We start from the raw sequence: 17303 nt of genomic DNA on the forward strand, positions 1-17303 counted from the left end.
TGTGTGTGTGTGTGTGTGTATTTACATCATTATTAATTTTTGCACAATGTGTTTAAGATTTTTCTTTTTTTCACGTTTAAGTCCTTAACACAACTAAGCTTGCTTTTTGTATATTTGTATATCATTTTCTTCTAATGTATTCTAATTTCATTTTTTTTCCTGCTGTAGTTTTTGAGAAATTCTTTCTTTACTCTCTGACATCAAATTACTGTCACATATCAAATTTTTATGTGTGTACTGTTTTGGGACTCTGTTCCATTCCACTGATTGATTTTCTCATTTCTGTACCAGTACTACACTATTATAATTACTATAGCTTCCTGATATCTGGAAGGGCATATTTTCCACTTCTTGTTTTTCTTTAAAATTGTTCAGGTTTTTCTTGGCCCTTTATACTTCAGCTTTAGAGTCATTTTATTCAACTCCATGAAAAATATTCGGGGAGTTTGATTAGAATTGAATTGATTCTATTAATCACTTGGTGATAATTGATATATCAATTATTTGAAGGCTTCCTATCCATGATCATGGTATTTCTCTTCTTTCATTCATATTATCATTAATACTTTTAAATAAATTTTGGTATTTCCCTATGGTCATCTTGATTTCTTCTTTAACTGATGAGTTGTTTATTCCCTGTGGCTTTTATGTGATTTACATGAGGAATTTTCACTGTCTCCCTTCTTATATTAAGTTTATTCAACTCTTCTGAGCAACCTCCTGCCCCAGGGCAAACTCATTGTCAACCTATATTTACTAGTTAAAAAACAGCCTCATTGCCAACTTTCTTAAGTTTTCTTTTAGAGTTGATTTTGGGAAAGGAGCCAAGAACCATTCTAATATAGCGTCTTTGGCAGAATTAAATCAGTAGCCCTTCATAGACCTCTTCCCACTACTCTCCTTGAACTAAGACATAATACTCCTGAGAAAATTCTCCGGGATGATATTCCTGGTGAAAATCTTAGGAGTGACTTTACTTTCTTATCTCTTGAATCAGAGAGAGAAGTGAGACCAGAGAGTGATAAGCCCAGTGTACAATGTCCTATGGGAAATTGAAAAAGAAAAAGAAAGATGTGCAGTTTAATGTGATGAGCTAGACTGCAGAATGTATTTGTCTTCAGTATAACCCTCACTAAGTCACATCATTCTTTTTTATAAAATGTTATTTTAATTTTTGTGCTTACATTTTGTTCTTCCATATGTGTATGTTTCTACATACCCTCTACCAAACCACCCATTAAAGCAGACAGTTCTGATTCTATGAGACCCCATGGACAGGATCATGCTGAGCACTGATAGAAGAAAACAGCCTAGGAGTTCTGGGAAAGGTCCTGCTAGTTGCTTAATGGTATTATATTAAACTATGTCAAAACATGTAATACTGCATTTGTCTGGTATGAGGGGATATCCCTGTTAGGCAAAATTTTCAGACAATTGAAGCTGACCTTTAAGCACCAATAATTTTATAGTAAGCATTTTGATGGAATTCTTTCTAAATCATATTTCATATCACTTTGAATATATATTTCTCTATGCCTTTTTAAACAGATTACATTGAATATAATTTGACCTTTTCTTGAAAATGCAGGGGTTTCATGAATACCAATTTTACTTTGCTGTTATAGTGATTCCCCCGAGGACTAATATCCATTCTGTTGTTTGAATCTTGAGTTCTTGTTCAGTTTAACAAGTAGTTTTTGGAAATTATATGCTGAATACTGTTAGGTACCATCATCTCTCTTTCTTCACAATCATTTTCTCCCTGTTATTTATCTACTGCTAGGTAGTGGTATATTTGCACTTAGAAGTTCTCACCTATTATTGTTTAAGGTCAGATGCGTAATGTGCTGATATCTTAACAAGGTTGGCAAGCTCACTGATGCTTCTAGTTTTCTGACTGTGTGGGTATGTATGTGTTTGTGTGAATATGTGTGTAGAAGCTTCTCTTTGTCTAGTGACAAAGAGCTGCTAAGGTGGCTAAGTAGCACTCATGGCTTTGTTTACCTTTTATAGAATAGTGCTATCTTCTTCAGGAAAGAAGTATTCTGGGAGAAGAAGGACACTGGTAAATAAACAATTTCTGAAGCTATCCTTATTGTCCAATAATATACAGTGAGCTAATCATTAGATACTTATTTATCTAACATTACTGTTAGAACTTTATTATTACATAACAAGTCTTATTAAAATCTTATCTTATCGTATATTCCCAAGATCATACCTAGTAACTGTCAGGGTCAAGCCTGAAAACCAGGTGCTGTGAATCCACGTTCCAGACTCTCTCAACCTATCCTTATCTGCTACTTAGACAGCTTAAGGATAGACATCTGCTACTTAAGAAGTTTACAGGCTATGAAAACTACATGAACATATTCTAATTTTTAAAATCATGAAAATGTGAAGATGAGGATGTATCCTAGATTTCTATAGCATGTCTCTTCCAAAGTAGTTTCTTAATTATTTCATTTTCTTTTTAATCTCTTTGTGAGATTAAAAAAAGAGAAATCATGATTATATTTTATAACTTTGGAAGTGAGATTCACAAAATCTCACTTGTAGAATTAGAAATTTTCGGGATTACAAATTTGATCCTATAGCTTGAATGAACAACTAGACAGTTGCTTAGGCAGCCTCTTTATAAAAGTTTCTCAAACGTTGTAGTTCAATGAATCATGATGAGACTAATAATATTGAGGAAGGCACCTCTGTCTTTCTATGGTAGGAGGTCAAAAGGTTTACTTTGATGAGTCACTGAGAATAGATAGAAGCACACCTGATTCTAGAGAGATAGAATCCAGTTAATTTCAGTTTTGTTGGCTGAGTGGATTATGCAAAGTTGGGGCTAGAATATTACCCTCACACAGCTCACACCTGAGGAACCATGGGGACTGTGATGTGATCATGAGAACAACAGTCAGTTGTTATTTGCTTTGAAGGAACAGATTATTTCTCTTTTCTAAGATTATGAAGACCATTTCTGTCAATAATACAAAATTTCTGGTGAATGTCAACCTTAACTCTAAAGCCAATATAATTGCAAAATTATATCCCAACAAAAATGTATTCTTTAGTTCTAGTTCTTGTTGACATAAGATTCCAAGTCAAGAGGCCTAGTGCCTTACATCTAGTTCTGTTTCTTTCAGACCTTGCATATGGTTTGTGACATCATGATTGAATATGAACCAACACTGAAGCTGTCGCATAAAGCAGCAATGGCTTCCTATCTTTTAGTTAATGGACTAATTCTGATGAGATGATAATCAATGACTCTGATCTATGTCAGGAAACATGTAAGACTATATTGGGATCATCAGGAAAGAGTTCTTGTGACCGTAGCAGATGGGAGAGAGATATACATGAACTTTCGCTCCTCTCCAAAGAGTGAAACTCCAGTTAATGTTCCTCCTTGCTTTCATTCTGAAACCTTTTATGTCTGAGGCCAGACCTCTGTGGGAACTTGTCATTTGCATGACTGTAAGAGAGGGAAGACAGTTGTTCCTTAGTGTCCTTTTTGTTAGTTTAGGGTAGGTATACTTTGGAAGTAGATTTAGTGATTTTTTTGGAAATTCATATGGAGGGTTGGTATATGCTTGGTAGCTTATAGCTTTTGAAATTTCTTTTGAAAAGCAATGCCACTAGTGACATGAAAGATGGAATGCTTACCTTGTTATTTTGGCTCTTACAGCTATTTCTTGCAGAATCCATGCTTCTAACTTTTGACCTAAGGGGAGAGGGGCCAAGATTGGGATTGAATAAACTGCACTCAAATATCCCCACTGCATGATGGTTATCAAAAATAGCTTTATTTTCTAAAGCTATGTTGTCCACTGTTGTAGCCAACAGCTATAGGTAACTATTTATGGTCAAAAATTAATTAAAATAAAAATCCATTCTTCAGTTATATTAACTATGTATACCTATTGGACAACACAGAAACTTCTATGGTCAGCCTTGTTCTAGAATCTTAGTTTAGCAGTAAAGCCATATCTGAATAGGAAAGATCTGGGAAAAGTTAAAAGTATCATTTTGGGCTGAGAACCTCCAAGTCCTGGTACCCTTGCCCACCCTGGCCACAATATATGCTTAGCCTAATTTAGAGGCTGTACAAGTTTGGATCTTTTGCTCTTGATTACATGATTTAAAGATAGTTAATACATAGAACTATATCTTGACTGAACTGAGATTTAATTTATAAATAGGGGCAAGAAATGGAAATGAAATTTCTCATCATTTAAGCTGACAAATTCAGAATATTTGGGGGGCTCTCCCCTTACTTATCACTTCTAATTTTTAATGTTTATGGTTCAATACAATATACCTTTCCAAGTTTCATAATACAATTGCTTTAGTGTGTGTCTAGAGATTAATTCGATACTTACCAAATACGGCTAAAATCTCTGTATATTTGGGGAATTTGTTTTAAGACCTTTCCTGGGAAATATAAGGAATATTGTACTTATCAAAGGTACCTGACCACTGGCTCCTTTAAAGGACATGTCCCTGCCCTTGGTATAACTTTGAATAATTGATAGTGTGATAAAATTCTGAGGGAAGGTCTATTTCTGCAGTCTTTTTCAGAAGAACTGGATGAGAACCTGGATTTTTAAACTTGTTATGGCACAGTGCATGTTTACCAAAACACAGAGGGGAAAGCAACATGGTGAGGGAGCACACTCAAGTCCAGATAGGAACTGGTCAGAGAAAAGTTTGCTCTGACCCAGGCTGAGATAGAGTTACCACTAAAACCAGGATGTTCCTTGTTTGCCAAAGCTCACACTTCTCTCTCAAGGAACCGAGTCTCTAGTTCTTCTTCTATTTTCCTCAATGTTTCCTGGTACTTCTTCAAGAGAAATAGAAAACCCACAGTCACTATTTAAAGCTCTGTGATATTTCATAATAATCATATATTGAGAACTACTGAATAACCATGACAAGCACCTTTTTATTATATTTTAACATGAAAGTTTACTATTCCCACTTTCAACTTTTCTCTGTTTCTAGCCCCCACCCACCACTCTTCATCCCTCCCTACTTTTAGGGGCAGGACTCTGGGGTAACTGGAGTCATTCATAGGCAAAGGCATCATTCTTAATGTAAGAGCACAGAATTTTGGGGAGACCAGGGGAGTAATAGAATGGTAGGGTGGTGGAGTGCTAATACCCTAAAGACTCTTTGTAGTGCCACTTTGAGGAATTAAAATAGTTCTAGACAGAATTCTTTGAAAAGTGGTTCCATTTCATCCTGAACCCTAGCAAATGTTTTGCTATGTGAGAAGCTATACCTTTATGCAGAGGGCCTGGTCTTCACAGAGCTGAGCCACAAAAGCATAGTCTTCCATTACCTGGGAAGCCAGAATTCCATTATAAATTTCTCAGTAAATTGCTGTAAGAGCATCAGTCTACTTTTTTTTTTATAAAGATTTATTTATTTATGCATATAAGAGCTGGGATTCATGCCAGAAATGCAAGGATTCACCAGAGACAGAGTTGGGGACAGAATCTGATATTTCAGATCAAGTGAAATACACTGCTGTGGGGAGTAGCAGGTGGGTCAGGAGTGATCTGCCATGCTGTGTGGGTCACCTCCCTGGATGGAAATGGAACTCATGCTGCAGTGGCTGCAGATAGCTTCCTAGCACTGCACTTTAACCCGTTGTGCCACCAGGAAGGGCCTGTAGTCTACTTACTTATTTTGTCTTACTTCTAGACCCTAAATGATTTTCAAGTAGTTCTCAATATGTTTTTGCTATACAGATGAACTTATTTCCTCCCAATTAGGGACCATTTGAGGGCAGTAAGGGGCAGAGTAGATACTAACTTGTGGAAAATATAGGTTATACGATGTATCTTGTAAAAAAAAATGTTAGAGAAGGCAAAATAAGGGCCATCTTCTGTTTCTTCATCCCTTCCTTGACCTCATAATGGTCCTGGATCTGGAGCCTTAGAACTCAGTCACTTGAGTAACAGATTAGTCAAGGAGTAAGTTTCCTTTCCTTTGGAAGAAGTAGCATTGCCACTTCTGTCCTTCCTTACCTTCGTCAGCTGCTTCTCTTGGTCTGCACAGGAGGCTTCCAACTGCTTTAACTTAACCTATAAAAGAGAAGAAAATTGGTACCTAAGCAAGTTGAAAACCATACAGATTCTGTTCTGAAATTCAGTCTCAAATATGCATCAGGTATGAATTCAGATGTCTTTTTGATAGAGAAATCAAACCATCAAGTGTCCTTAGTAGCAGCTTGCTGTACCTGCACTACAGGCTCAGCCCTTTGCATTCATAGGTGTTCCCTTTACCCCTACATTTCAATTCTGAGCTTCATCATTACTTAGTTATTTATTTTAGAAAAGACATCAGTCTTGAAAAACTTCATGCCTCCTTTTCCTTTTATATAGTCACTCTTCATTCCTTTTTCTCTCCTTGTTTTTCTTATTCCCTCTTTCCCTCCTTAAATATCTAATGAAGTGATGAGGAGGCAGGTGGGAGGAGTGCCAGGGATACAATGGTCAAAAGGACTGAGAAGCTTCACAGAACTGACATTCTACTTGTGAGGCATAAAAATAAGATGGTTTAGGTATCTGATGAGATGATAGTTGGGCTGAAACCGAAATGATAAATATTAGTCAATAGGAAAATCAGAAGCAATATATCTCAAGCAGAGGTTACAAAGGGCCAAGTTGTGAAGTGGTACATTTTGTATGTATGAAAAAGTTACATGGCTGGCACGTAGGGGAGGCTGGCAGAAGTGGATGAGCTCAGTAACAGTAGACAGATGAGGTTATATGGGTTCTTGAGGTATCTGGAAAGAATCTGATTTTTATTCTAATTGCAGTGAGAAGCCACAAGAGAACTTCAAATAGTAAAGGTACCCTCTGATTTGTGTGAGGAAGAGTCTTTTCTATGTGTGGGAAGTACATTGTTAGGGAGTAGAAATAGAAGCAGGAAGACTAGTGAGGCGGCTACTTTAGCATTCAAGTGATGGTAATGGAGCACTGCTAGAGGGTCACAGTAACAGTGCAACAGGCTGAGAAGAATGGGTGTCTTCGGGATGTATTCTGGAGGTAGAACAGTTATGACTGCATCTTTCCTTCTTCCTTTTTCAGCTCTACTGTTTGCACTTTGATCACCGTCCCATTACTTCACTTCTGGACTCTTTCAACTGTTCTTTCCCCTCAAGTCAGTTACACCTGGGGCCACAGAGGCAACTGTTTCACAAGGAGTTGAAGCAGACAGCCATTAAACTGACCTGAAGCACCAGCTTATGAGAGGTACTGAAGCAAAAAGAGGTGCTGTTTATTTTGCAGAACTAGAAATACCATTTAAGAGTTCTACAGAACAGGGGGGTAGGAGGGTGGGAACAGATGATTTGAAGGTGAATAATTTGCTGAGATTTTTAAGGGCTGGGTTGATTCTATCATTTATTAGCTCTTCTGACACTAGCCAGAATAGCCACATTTAAAGTTTTATCTCTAGATTCTGATGGGATTTCTGTCATGAAAATCTAGTTTGGGCAGAAGGGACCTTGGAAGAAAATCAGTCTGTTTGCTGCTGATATTATATGGCAAAGATAGTCAAGGGGCTTCATACCCTTTTCTAGTCTTACTCCAGTTTCTTCTCAATGTCCATGCAGACTCCAGACTCCAGATATTTTTTCATTCCAGAAAAGTTTCCTGGATGAGCAGGGCCAAACAAGCTTACTTGGTGTCTTCAGACTACATGCTTTACTTATTTTATTTTGTGGTCACTAGCACTAACTAGGTCAGCAGAAGGGAGAGGAGTAACTTTCTATTCTTTTGCTTTCTATTTCTTCAGAGACTTTATACTCACAGTAAAATGTGAGTTGAAGAAGTTAAACAGAAATGAGGAAAGACAGAGACAAAGAAGTGTTCTATGGAAGGGGCCAAATGGGAATGTTTTCTGCTCTCTCAGTGAAAAAATAAGTCTAATTCTTCTTTTATCTGATGGTTCATGATTTGCTCCAGGTTCTTAGTTCTAGAATGCAACTAGAGAAGTGAAAGTACTACATGAAGTGCTTAGTGGTAGAAGTCACTGGATACTAGAATGATCAGTTGAATTTTTTTCCAGATTAGAATTAATGGCAGAGTATATGTAAATTGCTTAATATATTGTCGACATACTGATCCTAGTTCCTCCTGAATTTATATGCACTTCAGCCAGACTTTAAAATAATCTTTTTAAAATTATTTTTCCCTGGAGGTTCCTCAAACTGCTTAACATGGAGTTCCCTACGACCCAACAATCCCACTCCTAGGTATCTACCCAAAAGACACAAAAACACTGATTCAAAAAGATACCTGCACCCCCATATTTATTGCTGCTTTATTTACAATTGGAAAATATAAATGCCCAAATGCCCAAAAGTAGATGACTGGATTAAAAAGATGTGGTACATATACACAATGGAATATTACTCAGCAGCCAAAAAAAAAAAAAAAAAAAAAAGCTGCAACCTGGATGGAGCTGGAAAAGATCATGCTTAGTGAGATTACCCAGAAAAAGAGAGAAAAATACCAGATGGTTTCGCTCATAGCAGGAGTATAATGGACCAGGCGAGATAATATTAATAATAATGAACAGCCATATACCAGAAACATTTTGTGGGGGTGGAGTGGGGAATGGGATCAAACAGGGGTGGGGAGGGGGAAGGGGGGGAGGGAAGTGCACAGGACTACTGAGATAAAAAAATATATATACAAAATGATGTAAAAAAAACTATTATAAATAAATAAATAAATAAAATAAAGACTGGAAAAAACTATTTTTCCCTTTAAAAATGGAAGAGAATGTTTTATATGTACCATTTTTTTCAGTTCTCAAGCTAAGTTTGGGAAGGACTGATTATATTGCCCAACTTCGTATATGAAACATTGTTGGGGTCAGGATTTCAACTAGGGATTCAGCTGCCTCCATTGTAACATGTACATTTATGCATTTGTGTTCTGTTATTCCTGATGGAAGAAAGAACAAAATACATGTTTCAGAACAGAATTCTTCACTAAGGACAAAGGAGAGGTCATCACTCATTGGTCTAAGCTTAATCTTGACATGGGCTAAATTTTTGAAGAATTTATCCTATTCTTCACAAAACCCAAACTCACTAAAGACTGATATTTTGCTTACCTTTGACTCTTCTGGGGTCCCTTTTAGAATGCTTTGATCATACTTGGTTGTCTTTTGCGATTTGCTTGTGAGCTATAGTTTCAAATAAAAAAATACATTCCAAATGAAAAATACGTCAAAAAGTACAAAGTTATTTTCTGCTATATGAGAACCAATAATAGCATTGATAAACACTGCCAGGAGATGGCTCCTTGAGGGATATGTGGTCCCTTGGAGAATCTTTATTCTACCTTCATTGTTTTTTCACTAGTCTTGGCCACCAAAGCTATTGTAGAGTCTGCTCAAAGCAGAAGCACTACCCTAAACGCTTAACCCATATTGGGTTACTCAGGGCTACAGGTTAGAAAGTAGGGCTTGTGGTTTTCTGAGGGGGAATGAAGGTAAGAGGCAATGCCTAGGCAAGGAAATTAAGCATTTTTGTATGTATTGAAAGTAAACTTAACTGCTTTTCACAAAAGTCCTACTTAATCACATCAGTAGTGTGTTTCCTTTACTATCTATTGTCATGTGATACAATGAAGAACCTGTGAGACCACTCATACCTCCACCTACAGCTGTCACCTGAGACTGTGAGGAACTTCTTCAGTACTAGGTCATGAGTCTCAGCCTCAGGAGAGTGATGCAGAGTAATACCCACCCTAGCAAGACCTCTCATATGTGAATTCCTCCGTTTTTTGATCACTTCCCCTTCTTTGCCTCTTTGATCAGAGGCTGCCGTGAGGACACTGGGAGCTGTAAAAAGCCCCACCCACCTTTCTTTGAAGTTCTGCTATACTGTGAACCAGAGTCTCATTCTTCCTTTCCTGATGAGAGAAGAAGCACCCCGTCAGTGCATCTGTACACCGCCATCCACCTTTTTTCAGTTGATAGTTCTCCATTGCATCTCTATGATATTTTCCTGTATTAACTCTGCTGCATAATGCCAAGTAAAGGACATATTATTTGACTTCAAAACACACACGATGTACCAGGTATATAGATGCCCATGTGGGGCTGCCTGATACTAAGTATTACCAAAGAAACCCTGCCCGCCATATGTTCCCGTCCATGCATGGACACATTCTGTTATGGCTTTGAGTTGTTATTTGTGTATAGAAGTGTGAGGTGAGCCTATCTGGTAGCTGTTGAGGGACAAGATGAGGAGTAAGACCTATTCAATGACTCTTCCTGGTTTTTCTTGCTTACGAGTTTGTCTGTTTCTTCTTCCAGCTCCTGCAAGGCTTTCTCCCTTTCCATCATGGTACAGTTCTCCTTCTCCCACTCTTCTTCTTCTGCCACATCTTTGGTCTGAGTGATCTCACTCTCTAGTCTGGATGACACAAGTATATACTGTGAAGATTGGTAGCTTCAGAACTGATAAAATATATAAATTGCTTTAGTGATACTTCATGGACAGAAAACACATATTTCACAAGTTGGAAACTCTTGTTTCCTGGATCCCTAGAAATAGAAAGGTTTTAAAGGAGGTAAAAGTAGGACTAATCTGATTTACAAGTCAAACACTTCAGTGTCCTTTCTTTCTGTTTTTTTTTTTTATTAATTTATTTATACATACAGATCTGGGGTACAGGCCAGAGGTATGTGGGGGCAGTGAAAGGATTCACCAGAGACAGATTGGGGATCAGATTGCCTGAAATAAACTGCTGAGGGGAGCAGCGGGTGGGACAGGAGAGGTCTGCCGCACCATGTGGATCACTTCCCTGGCCAGGGATGGAACTCATGCTGCAGTGGTTATGGATAGCTTCATAGCACTGTGCTTTTGCCCATTGTGCTACCAGGGAGGGATCCCTCAATCTTTTAGGAATCCCAAAGTTGATAGATTTTAGGGTGTGAACCGCAGAGCAATGCCAAAGAATAAAAAAGAAACTGAACTGCAACATAAGACAGAGTTCTCTAGTACAAACAGTAAAATTCAGTTTTGTCTCTTCCCTACCCATTCCTTTGGACTGGAAATGTCCCTCATGAAACCCCAAATTTTACCTCTGAATCTCAGCTTCTTTCTCGTGGATTTTTTGAAGAAGTTCCTGATTTGCTTCATCTATTTTCTGCATGTCCCTTTCAAGGTCCATGTTCAAACTGCTAATGTTCTTCTTTGACTGGGCCAGTCTTAAGATTTCCACTTTTTCTGACCTATAGACATCCCCCAAAATAAATAAGGGCCAGTTATATTAATACCAGTAGTAGTTGGATCAATGAGGATATTTAGCAGAACATTTAATTAATTAAGTTGGCTCTTTCTGGGAGCAAACCTTTCCCTTTTCATTCTTAAGAAATTATATTTCTTGACCTTGTTTTTCAATTTTTTTTTTCTCAGAAATTCTCAACTTAGAAAGGTCTTTTCCAGGTTTTTTTGTCTGAAGTGCTCAATACAAGTGTATTCTCACTCTGGTTGCAGGAGAAACCTTACTTCTTTAAATAAACTCTGCTTTGAATAGAATGGTTTCTGTGGCAATTTTTTTTTTCCCCAGACAGAATGTTCATAACATCTGCTCAAGCAATGCATTTTATGGAGCACTTATATCTAGGTGTTTGTCACATCACTTAAGAGTCAGGCCTGGCATTACACAGAGCCACATGAGGTATACCAGCACAATAAAAGCTTTGACTGAAGCCCTCTATCTCAAAATTTCTCCATTGTTTGCCACACACTTCTGAGAATCAACCATAGGAATCACTTGTTTGTGCATACACAGATATGATCCAAGTATTCACTTTTAGGAATGCAAATATCTTTTTTTTTTTAGTAAATTTGAGTGAAATAATGGTAACTGTATAATATTCCTAGCATATGCAAAGCTCTCAATATGCTTTTATTATTTTCTTGCATGTCAATAAATGATTTTGTCTTTGAGATGATTACCTGAGAAAAGCCAGTAAGGTAGAGTAGTTCTTTTTGAGTAGGAAAGAGAGTTGATTGGGGTGAAGAAGTCCTATATAGGAAGTATTGGCTTGGTTGGGAGATTTACAATAGCATTTTAGGAAGGCATGGAGTGTTTAGGTGGAATGCAGTTGGGGTTGGGAGTAGGAGGAGATTTAGGGAGATTGGAAGATGAGGAAAGGAGTCAGTAGTAGACCTACCTCATGCTTTGGTCCCTGAACGTGACTTTGCATAGTCATGATTACTTACTCATAATCTAGCTGATCTTCTTTGTGTTCTTCCATTGTAGATTCCCTAAAATTCCAGTAGAGAAGTATCTTATCAGTTGGGGAAAAGGGTATCTTTATGTAATAAGTAATTAGCCAAGAGCCCCAGGAGACTGGAATAAAATGGAATTAACCAATTTCCTCCCACCAATTTCCATATTTTGGCCATGGCAGAATCCAACCCTCTGGTTCTTCTGTCCATGATCTTATTATGCCTCAGGAAGGATACAGAGCTAATGTTAGAAAATTCAATATAGGTTCTGCTAACAGATTTACTCAGAAACGGTTCACCAATGTGAAACCATCTGGAAATTTATACAAGGTAATAATAATCAATAGAAGTTATTGATTATTCTTAAATCCCGTTTTGCTTTAGACTCAGCTGCTTTCTTTAGGGCTCTATGGTCATGGATGTAGGTACATAACTGCCCTGAAAAGTAATCCTGTATGGCCTGTGCAAGAACATACAGATATTAAGATCTTTAGAGTTAAATAAAGCTCAGAAAAAAACAAGAAGTAAATGATTTGGCTTGTTCTGTCCTTTGGTTTCCTTCATTTCTTCAATAACTCTACCTCCCTTCTGATGTGTGTGGTCTTCCTGATTCTGCCCTAGTCAATTTGCTTTTGAAGAGTCTAATCTTTTTTCACTGGAACCATTCATTCAATAGAATCTCAGAACCTTCCAAAGGGTCATGACTCTATTGTTGACATAGGATGGGTGGGACATCATATCACAGTGGGGTGGATGGATTCTCATAATCTGTACAGAGGTCCAAGCCTAGATAGGTGTGGATGTGTTTCAATGGCTATGTCTCCACATTGGCAGCAGGAGGTAAAGTGGACCTGATATCTGAACAGTATGAAGAGACTGTGCCTGATATCCAGGGCAAAACTAATTAATTGTAATTACTTTGGGGATTCTGAATCACCAGCCTAATCCCATCATGCAGTCAACTAACTACTCATTCATTCAACACCATTGAGACATAGACCACAACTTTATGCTCGACACCAGGGAGACAGGATGAACAAAACAAACAAAGCCTTATGGTCATATAGAATTTATATTCTGGGGAATGTGTGTTATAAGGGGGTGAAGGGGCTACACAAGCTACAATGTACACAATATAATACAATGTAAAATGTACTATATTTGTTGTGATCCAGGAGGAACATGTTATGAAAAAACATAAATGGGTGAAAGGAGTAAGAACAAATGCAGGGTACAGTTTCCGACTGGGTAGTACAGAGAAAGCAGCTGAGCATTCACAAACTTTGTATAGATGTGTTAAGAGGCAGAGTCAGTTGGAGCCGGTCAGTTGGATCTGGCGGGTTGTGCTGAAGTAGACACAGAGTCCAGAGACCTCATGAACATGAGCGATAACAAGGTCCATTGTTGAGCAGCACAGGTCAGCAGGCATCTTGAAAGGCCAGTGAATCTAGCAACACCAGGAAGAGGCATGAAGACCCACTGCTGCTCCTTCATGACTTGAAATACATGTTTGTTTTTCCTAGACCTGGCACTATTCCGGGAAAGAAGGGAACACTAAAGTAAGAGAACTTACCAAAAAGATTGAGAAATTAGCCAAAAGAAGTTTTAAGTAGGAATAATCCATGCTATCTTGAATTGGCTCCATGGAGACTTTTCTACTAACTTTAGAAGTTAGAGAGGAAGATAAGATCAGTTACCCCTTAGAAAGACTATGCTTCTGTATACCTGTGGATGTACATGTTGGCCAGATGCTACACAAGTGGAAACTGTTTGTATATGCAAGTCACAGAAACCTGAGAGTTTGGGATCTCAACTTAATAAGGACTGCATTGAGTTGATTTGTGAGCCAGAGTGACTTCTTAACATGCTGTAGTTTCTAACAAACTATTTGTAAAATTAATGGCCTCTGATGACCCCCATTACTCTCACTTCTTCCTGAAAGAAGGCATTTCATTGCTTTATGAAGCTGTACACAGAAGAGTAATTAAGTAACAATTCAGGCCAATGGCCTCTCCCAGGAATTAATGGTAGGAAGAGTTCATTAACCCTAACTGGTTATAACTTTTCCAGGAAATGTCCTGGACCAAGGTTATCCTAGCTATTAATGGATTGGGTAGGGACTTTAACTGGGATAAAAATAAAGCTCTCTCCTTCCTAGGGAGCTTTTCTCCTTGAGGGACTACCAAAGGCAAGCCCATCAGGAGTAGCAGAACCCTGAGCCTGGAGCCTTGTGTAGATAAGGACAACAGATTGCCATTAATGAGAATTATTAAATCAAGGTAAAAACAGAGCTTTGGGGGCAAATTAAGATCCTTGACATCAGACCTTCTGCTCTTCAGGAGGTGGCTTGATTAACACCCACTGCAGCTTCAGAGCAGCTATTTTTGCCTTATTAACTTTTCGCTGCCCTGCCCTGCCCCATGCAGAAGAGCCACTGAGAGACCTGTCCGATTTTGTTCCATTGCTGCCAGAAATGCATTGGCCTTGATGTGGAAATCTGTTGTGAAAGCACCTGCTGTTTCCCAGACCAGGCATTCAGACAGTGTTTGCTGAGTCTTGCCCTTTGCTGTGAGAAAACTGACCAGGTGTGTGAATTCTGAACAGAGCCACCTGGGTGGCCCTTCCTGCTGTGGAGTTCTGCTCATCCCACTTGTCCTTACTTCCCTTTGGCAAATTTGTTTTGGATATTTTCATAAAGGAGCTGTTCAGTTTTGAGGCTCAATGCCAGAGAGGGCTGGAGAATCTTATTTTAGATCATTTATCTTTGAACACAAAAATCATCAAGTATGCTATTTTCCTTAAACCCTTTACTTATTTCTATACAATCTTTAAGTTTCTAAGATCTCTTTGAATATCCTTTCTGAACACCTTTCAGAATAGAATACTTCTCAAAAGCATAAACTTGAGCTAAACTGAAAAGAGAGGATGAGAACATATCAGAATCATAGTTAATTTAAAAAAAAATTTTTTTTTTCTGCACACAAGAACTGGGGTATAGACCAGAACTGCGGGAGGTGAGAAGATTCACCAGAGACAGGGGGCGGGGGGAGCAGAACAGGCAGATTGACGAAGTACACTGCTGAGGGGAGTAGTGGGCTGGTTAGGAGAGGTTGCCAGCCATGTGGGTCACCTCCAGGGTGGGGATTGAACTCATGCTGAAGTGGCTTTAGCTTCTAGTGCTGTGCTTTAACTTGCTGCGCCACCAGGGAGGGCCACCATACACCACCATATTCTCCTTACCATACTTTTTTGGTCTCTTGGAGAGCTCTGTTTTAGTTTTCTGGGACTACCATAACAAAGTACCACATATGGGGTAACTTAAACAACAGAAATTCATTTTGTCAGAGATTGTAGTTCCTGGATTAAGTGTTGGCAGGGTTCTCTCAAGACCCCTCTCTTCTGTATCCTCGTACGGTTATCCTTCTGTGTGTCTGTGTCTTAATCTCTTCTTAGAAGGATACCAGTCACATATAAGATTCACTCTATATCTTTGAAAGATTTATTTATTTTTGCATACAGAATTGGGGTACAAGCCAGAGGTGCAGGGGGTATGGGAGGATTCACTAGAGACAGAGTGGGGAGCAGAACAGGCAGATTGATGAAATACACTGCTGCACCATATAGATCACCTACCTGGCTGGGGACTGAATTCGAGATGAAGTAAGATGAAGCGGCAGTGGCTAGCTTCCTAGTGCTGCACTTTAACCCATTGTGCTGTCAGGGAGGGATCTAAGATTCATCTTAAATGATTTACCTCTTTAAGGACCTTGTCTCCAACTGCAGTCACATTGTAAGGCACTAGGGATTAGGATTTTAATACATAAATTTTAGAGGGGGCACAATTTAGTCACCTGAGATACTACTCACTGAATATATAACTATGGCCAAATTTATGAACATGCAGGTTGCTTCCCTATTCTTCAAAGGATGTATTTGTGTAGTAATATTTTTCAGGCATAAACAAAGTATCAAAAATATGCACTTATATATGTAACATTTTGGAAAAATCTGTTCATTAGCATGTCAACCAATTGCTTTTTTTTTTTTTTTTTAGATTAGGGATATAAGGACAAGAGGGATTAAATGTCCTAATGGGATTTACAAAAGAATAAAAATCATCTATGCTTTACCTTCACCTTCTTAGCTTAGCGTTTTCTGTTTATTTATTATGGAAAATACAATTGGAAAGGGGGAATTTCCTTAATTATAACCAGTTTTATGGAGCAAATTTCCAATAATCTACATATTAATCACATAAGATTTGTTTCAATAGGTAATTTCTTTTGAGGTAACTGATCCTTGGTCTCTTCTCTCTCTATGTCCTCTCATAGTTATCCTTCTGTGTGTCTGTGTTCTACTCTCTTCGTAGAAGGACACCAGTCACATATCACATATAAGATTCATATTATTTTTTAATGATTTATTTATTTATGCATTCAGAACTGGGGTACAGGCCAGAGATGCAGTGGTGGGGGGGATTTACCAGAAACACAGTGGAGAGCAGAACAGGAAGACTGACTGAAATACACTGCTGAGAGGAGCAGTGGGTGAGATAGTAAAGGTCTGCCCCTCCATGTGGGTCACTACCTTGCAAGGGATTGAACTTGAACTAAAGCAGCTTTTTTTTTTAATAGTTGCATCTCTAGCTTTAATTTAAAATGTTTGCTATTAGGTTTAGCTAGGTTCTGCGGGGATGAGAAAGGTGCCTGGGAACTGACCTTTAGCCTCCTTGGCCCTGGCCCTTGTTCAGGTCTTAGTACCTTGGACCAGCAGCTCATCCAGGTATAGTCACTGTGCTTGAACTGCGGCCTCATTGGCAACACATGCCTCCTGCTCACTAAGATGTCATTCTTCAGAGACATAATTGTGAGCAATTTTTCCTTAGAGCACTGGACTAACACAGAGATCCAGTCTGCAGGAAGGCTCTAGGACCTTGGCATGCACCTTGGCCATCAGACCCCAGGGGACATGAACAGAGAAGGAAGACTGACTCTGCCACCAAGAACCTGGAGCTGCCTTTTGAAATTGCTGC

General features: G+C 38.6%; 1 protein-coding gene across 1 annotated transcript in view; it reads right to left on the reverse strand.

Moving 5' to 3' along the window:
- Positions 1–12297, reverse strand: part of TMCO5A (transmembrane and coiled-coil domains 5A) — a 14247-nt gene extending 1950 nt beyond the window's left edge. The window contains exons 1-10 of the mRNA XM_012728546.1: positions 12263–12297; positions 11116–11265; positions 10321–10444; positions 9888–9938; positions 9136–9207; positions 6033–6089; positions 5282–5341; positions 4776–4840; positions 3664–3721; positions 2005–2045 (exon numbers count right to left, since the gene is read on the reverse strand). Coding sequence (XP_012584000.1) covers positions 2005–2045; positions 3664–3721; positions 4776–4840; positions 5282–5341; positions 6033–6089; positions 9136–9207; positions 9888–9938; positions 10321–10444; positions 11116–11265; positions 12263–12297 — 713 coding nt within the window. The remainder of the gene's footprint in view (positions 1–2004; positions 2046–3663; positions 3722–4775; positions 4841–5281; positions 5342–6032; positions 6090–9135; positions 9208–9887; positions 9939–10320; positions 10445–11115; positions 11266–12262) is intronic.
- Positions 12298–17303: the final 5006 nt, after the last annotated feature.

Source organism: Condylura cristata, unplaced genomic scaffold (assembly GCF_000260355.1).
Source record: "Condylura cristata isolate star-nosed mole 26May11 unplaced genomic scaffold, ConCri1.0 scaffold00023, whole genome shotgun sequence".
NCBI classification, from domain to species: Eukaryota; Metazoa; Chordata; class Mammalia; order Eulipotyphla; family Talpidae; genus Condylura; species Condylura cristata.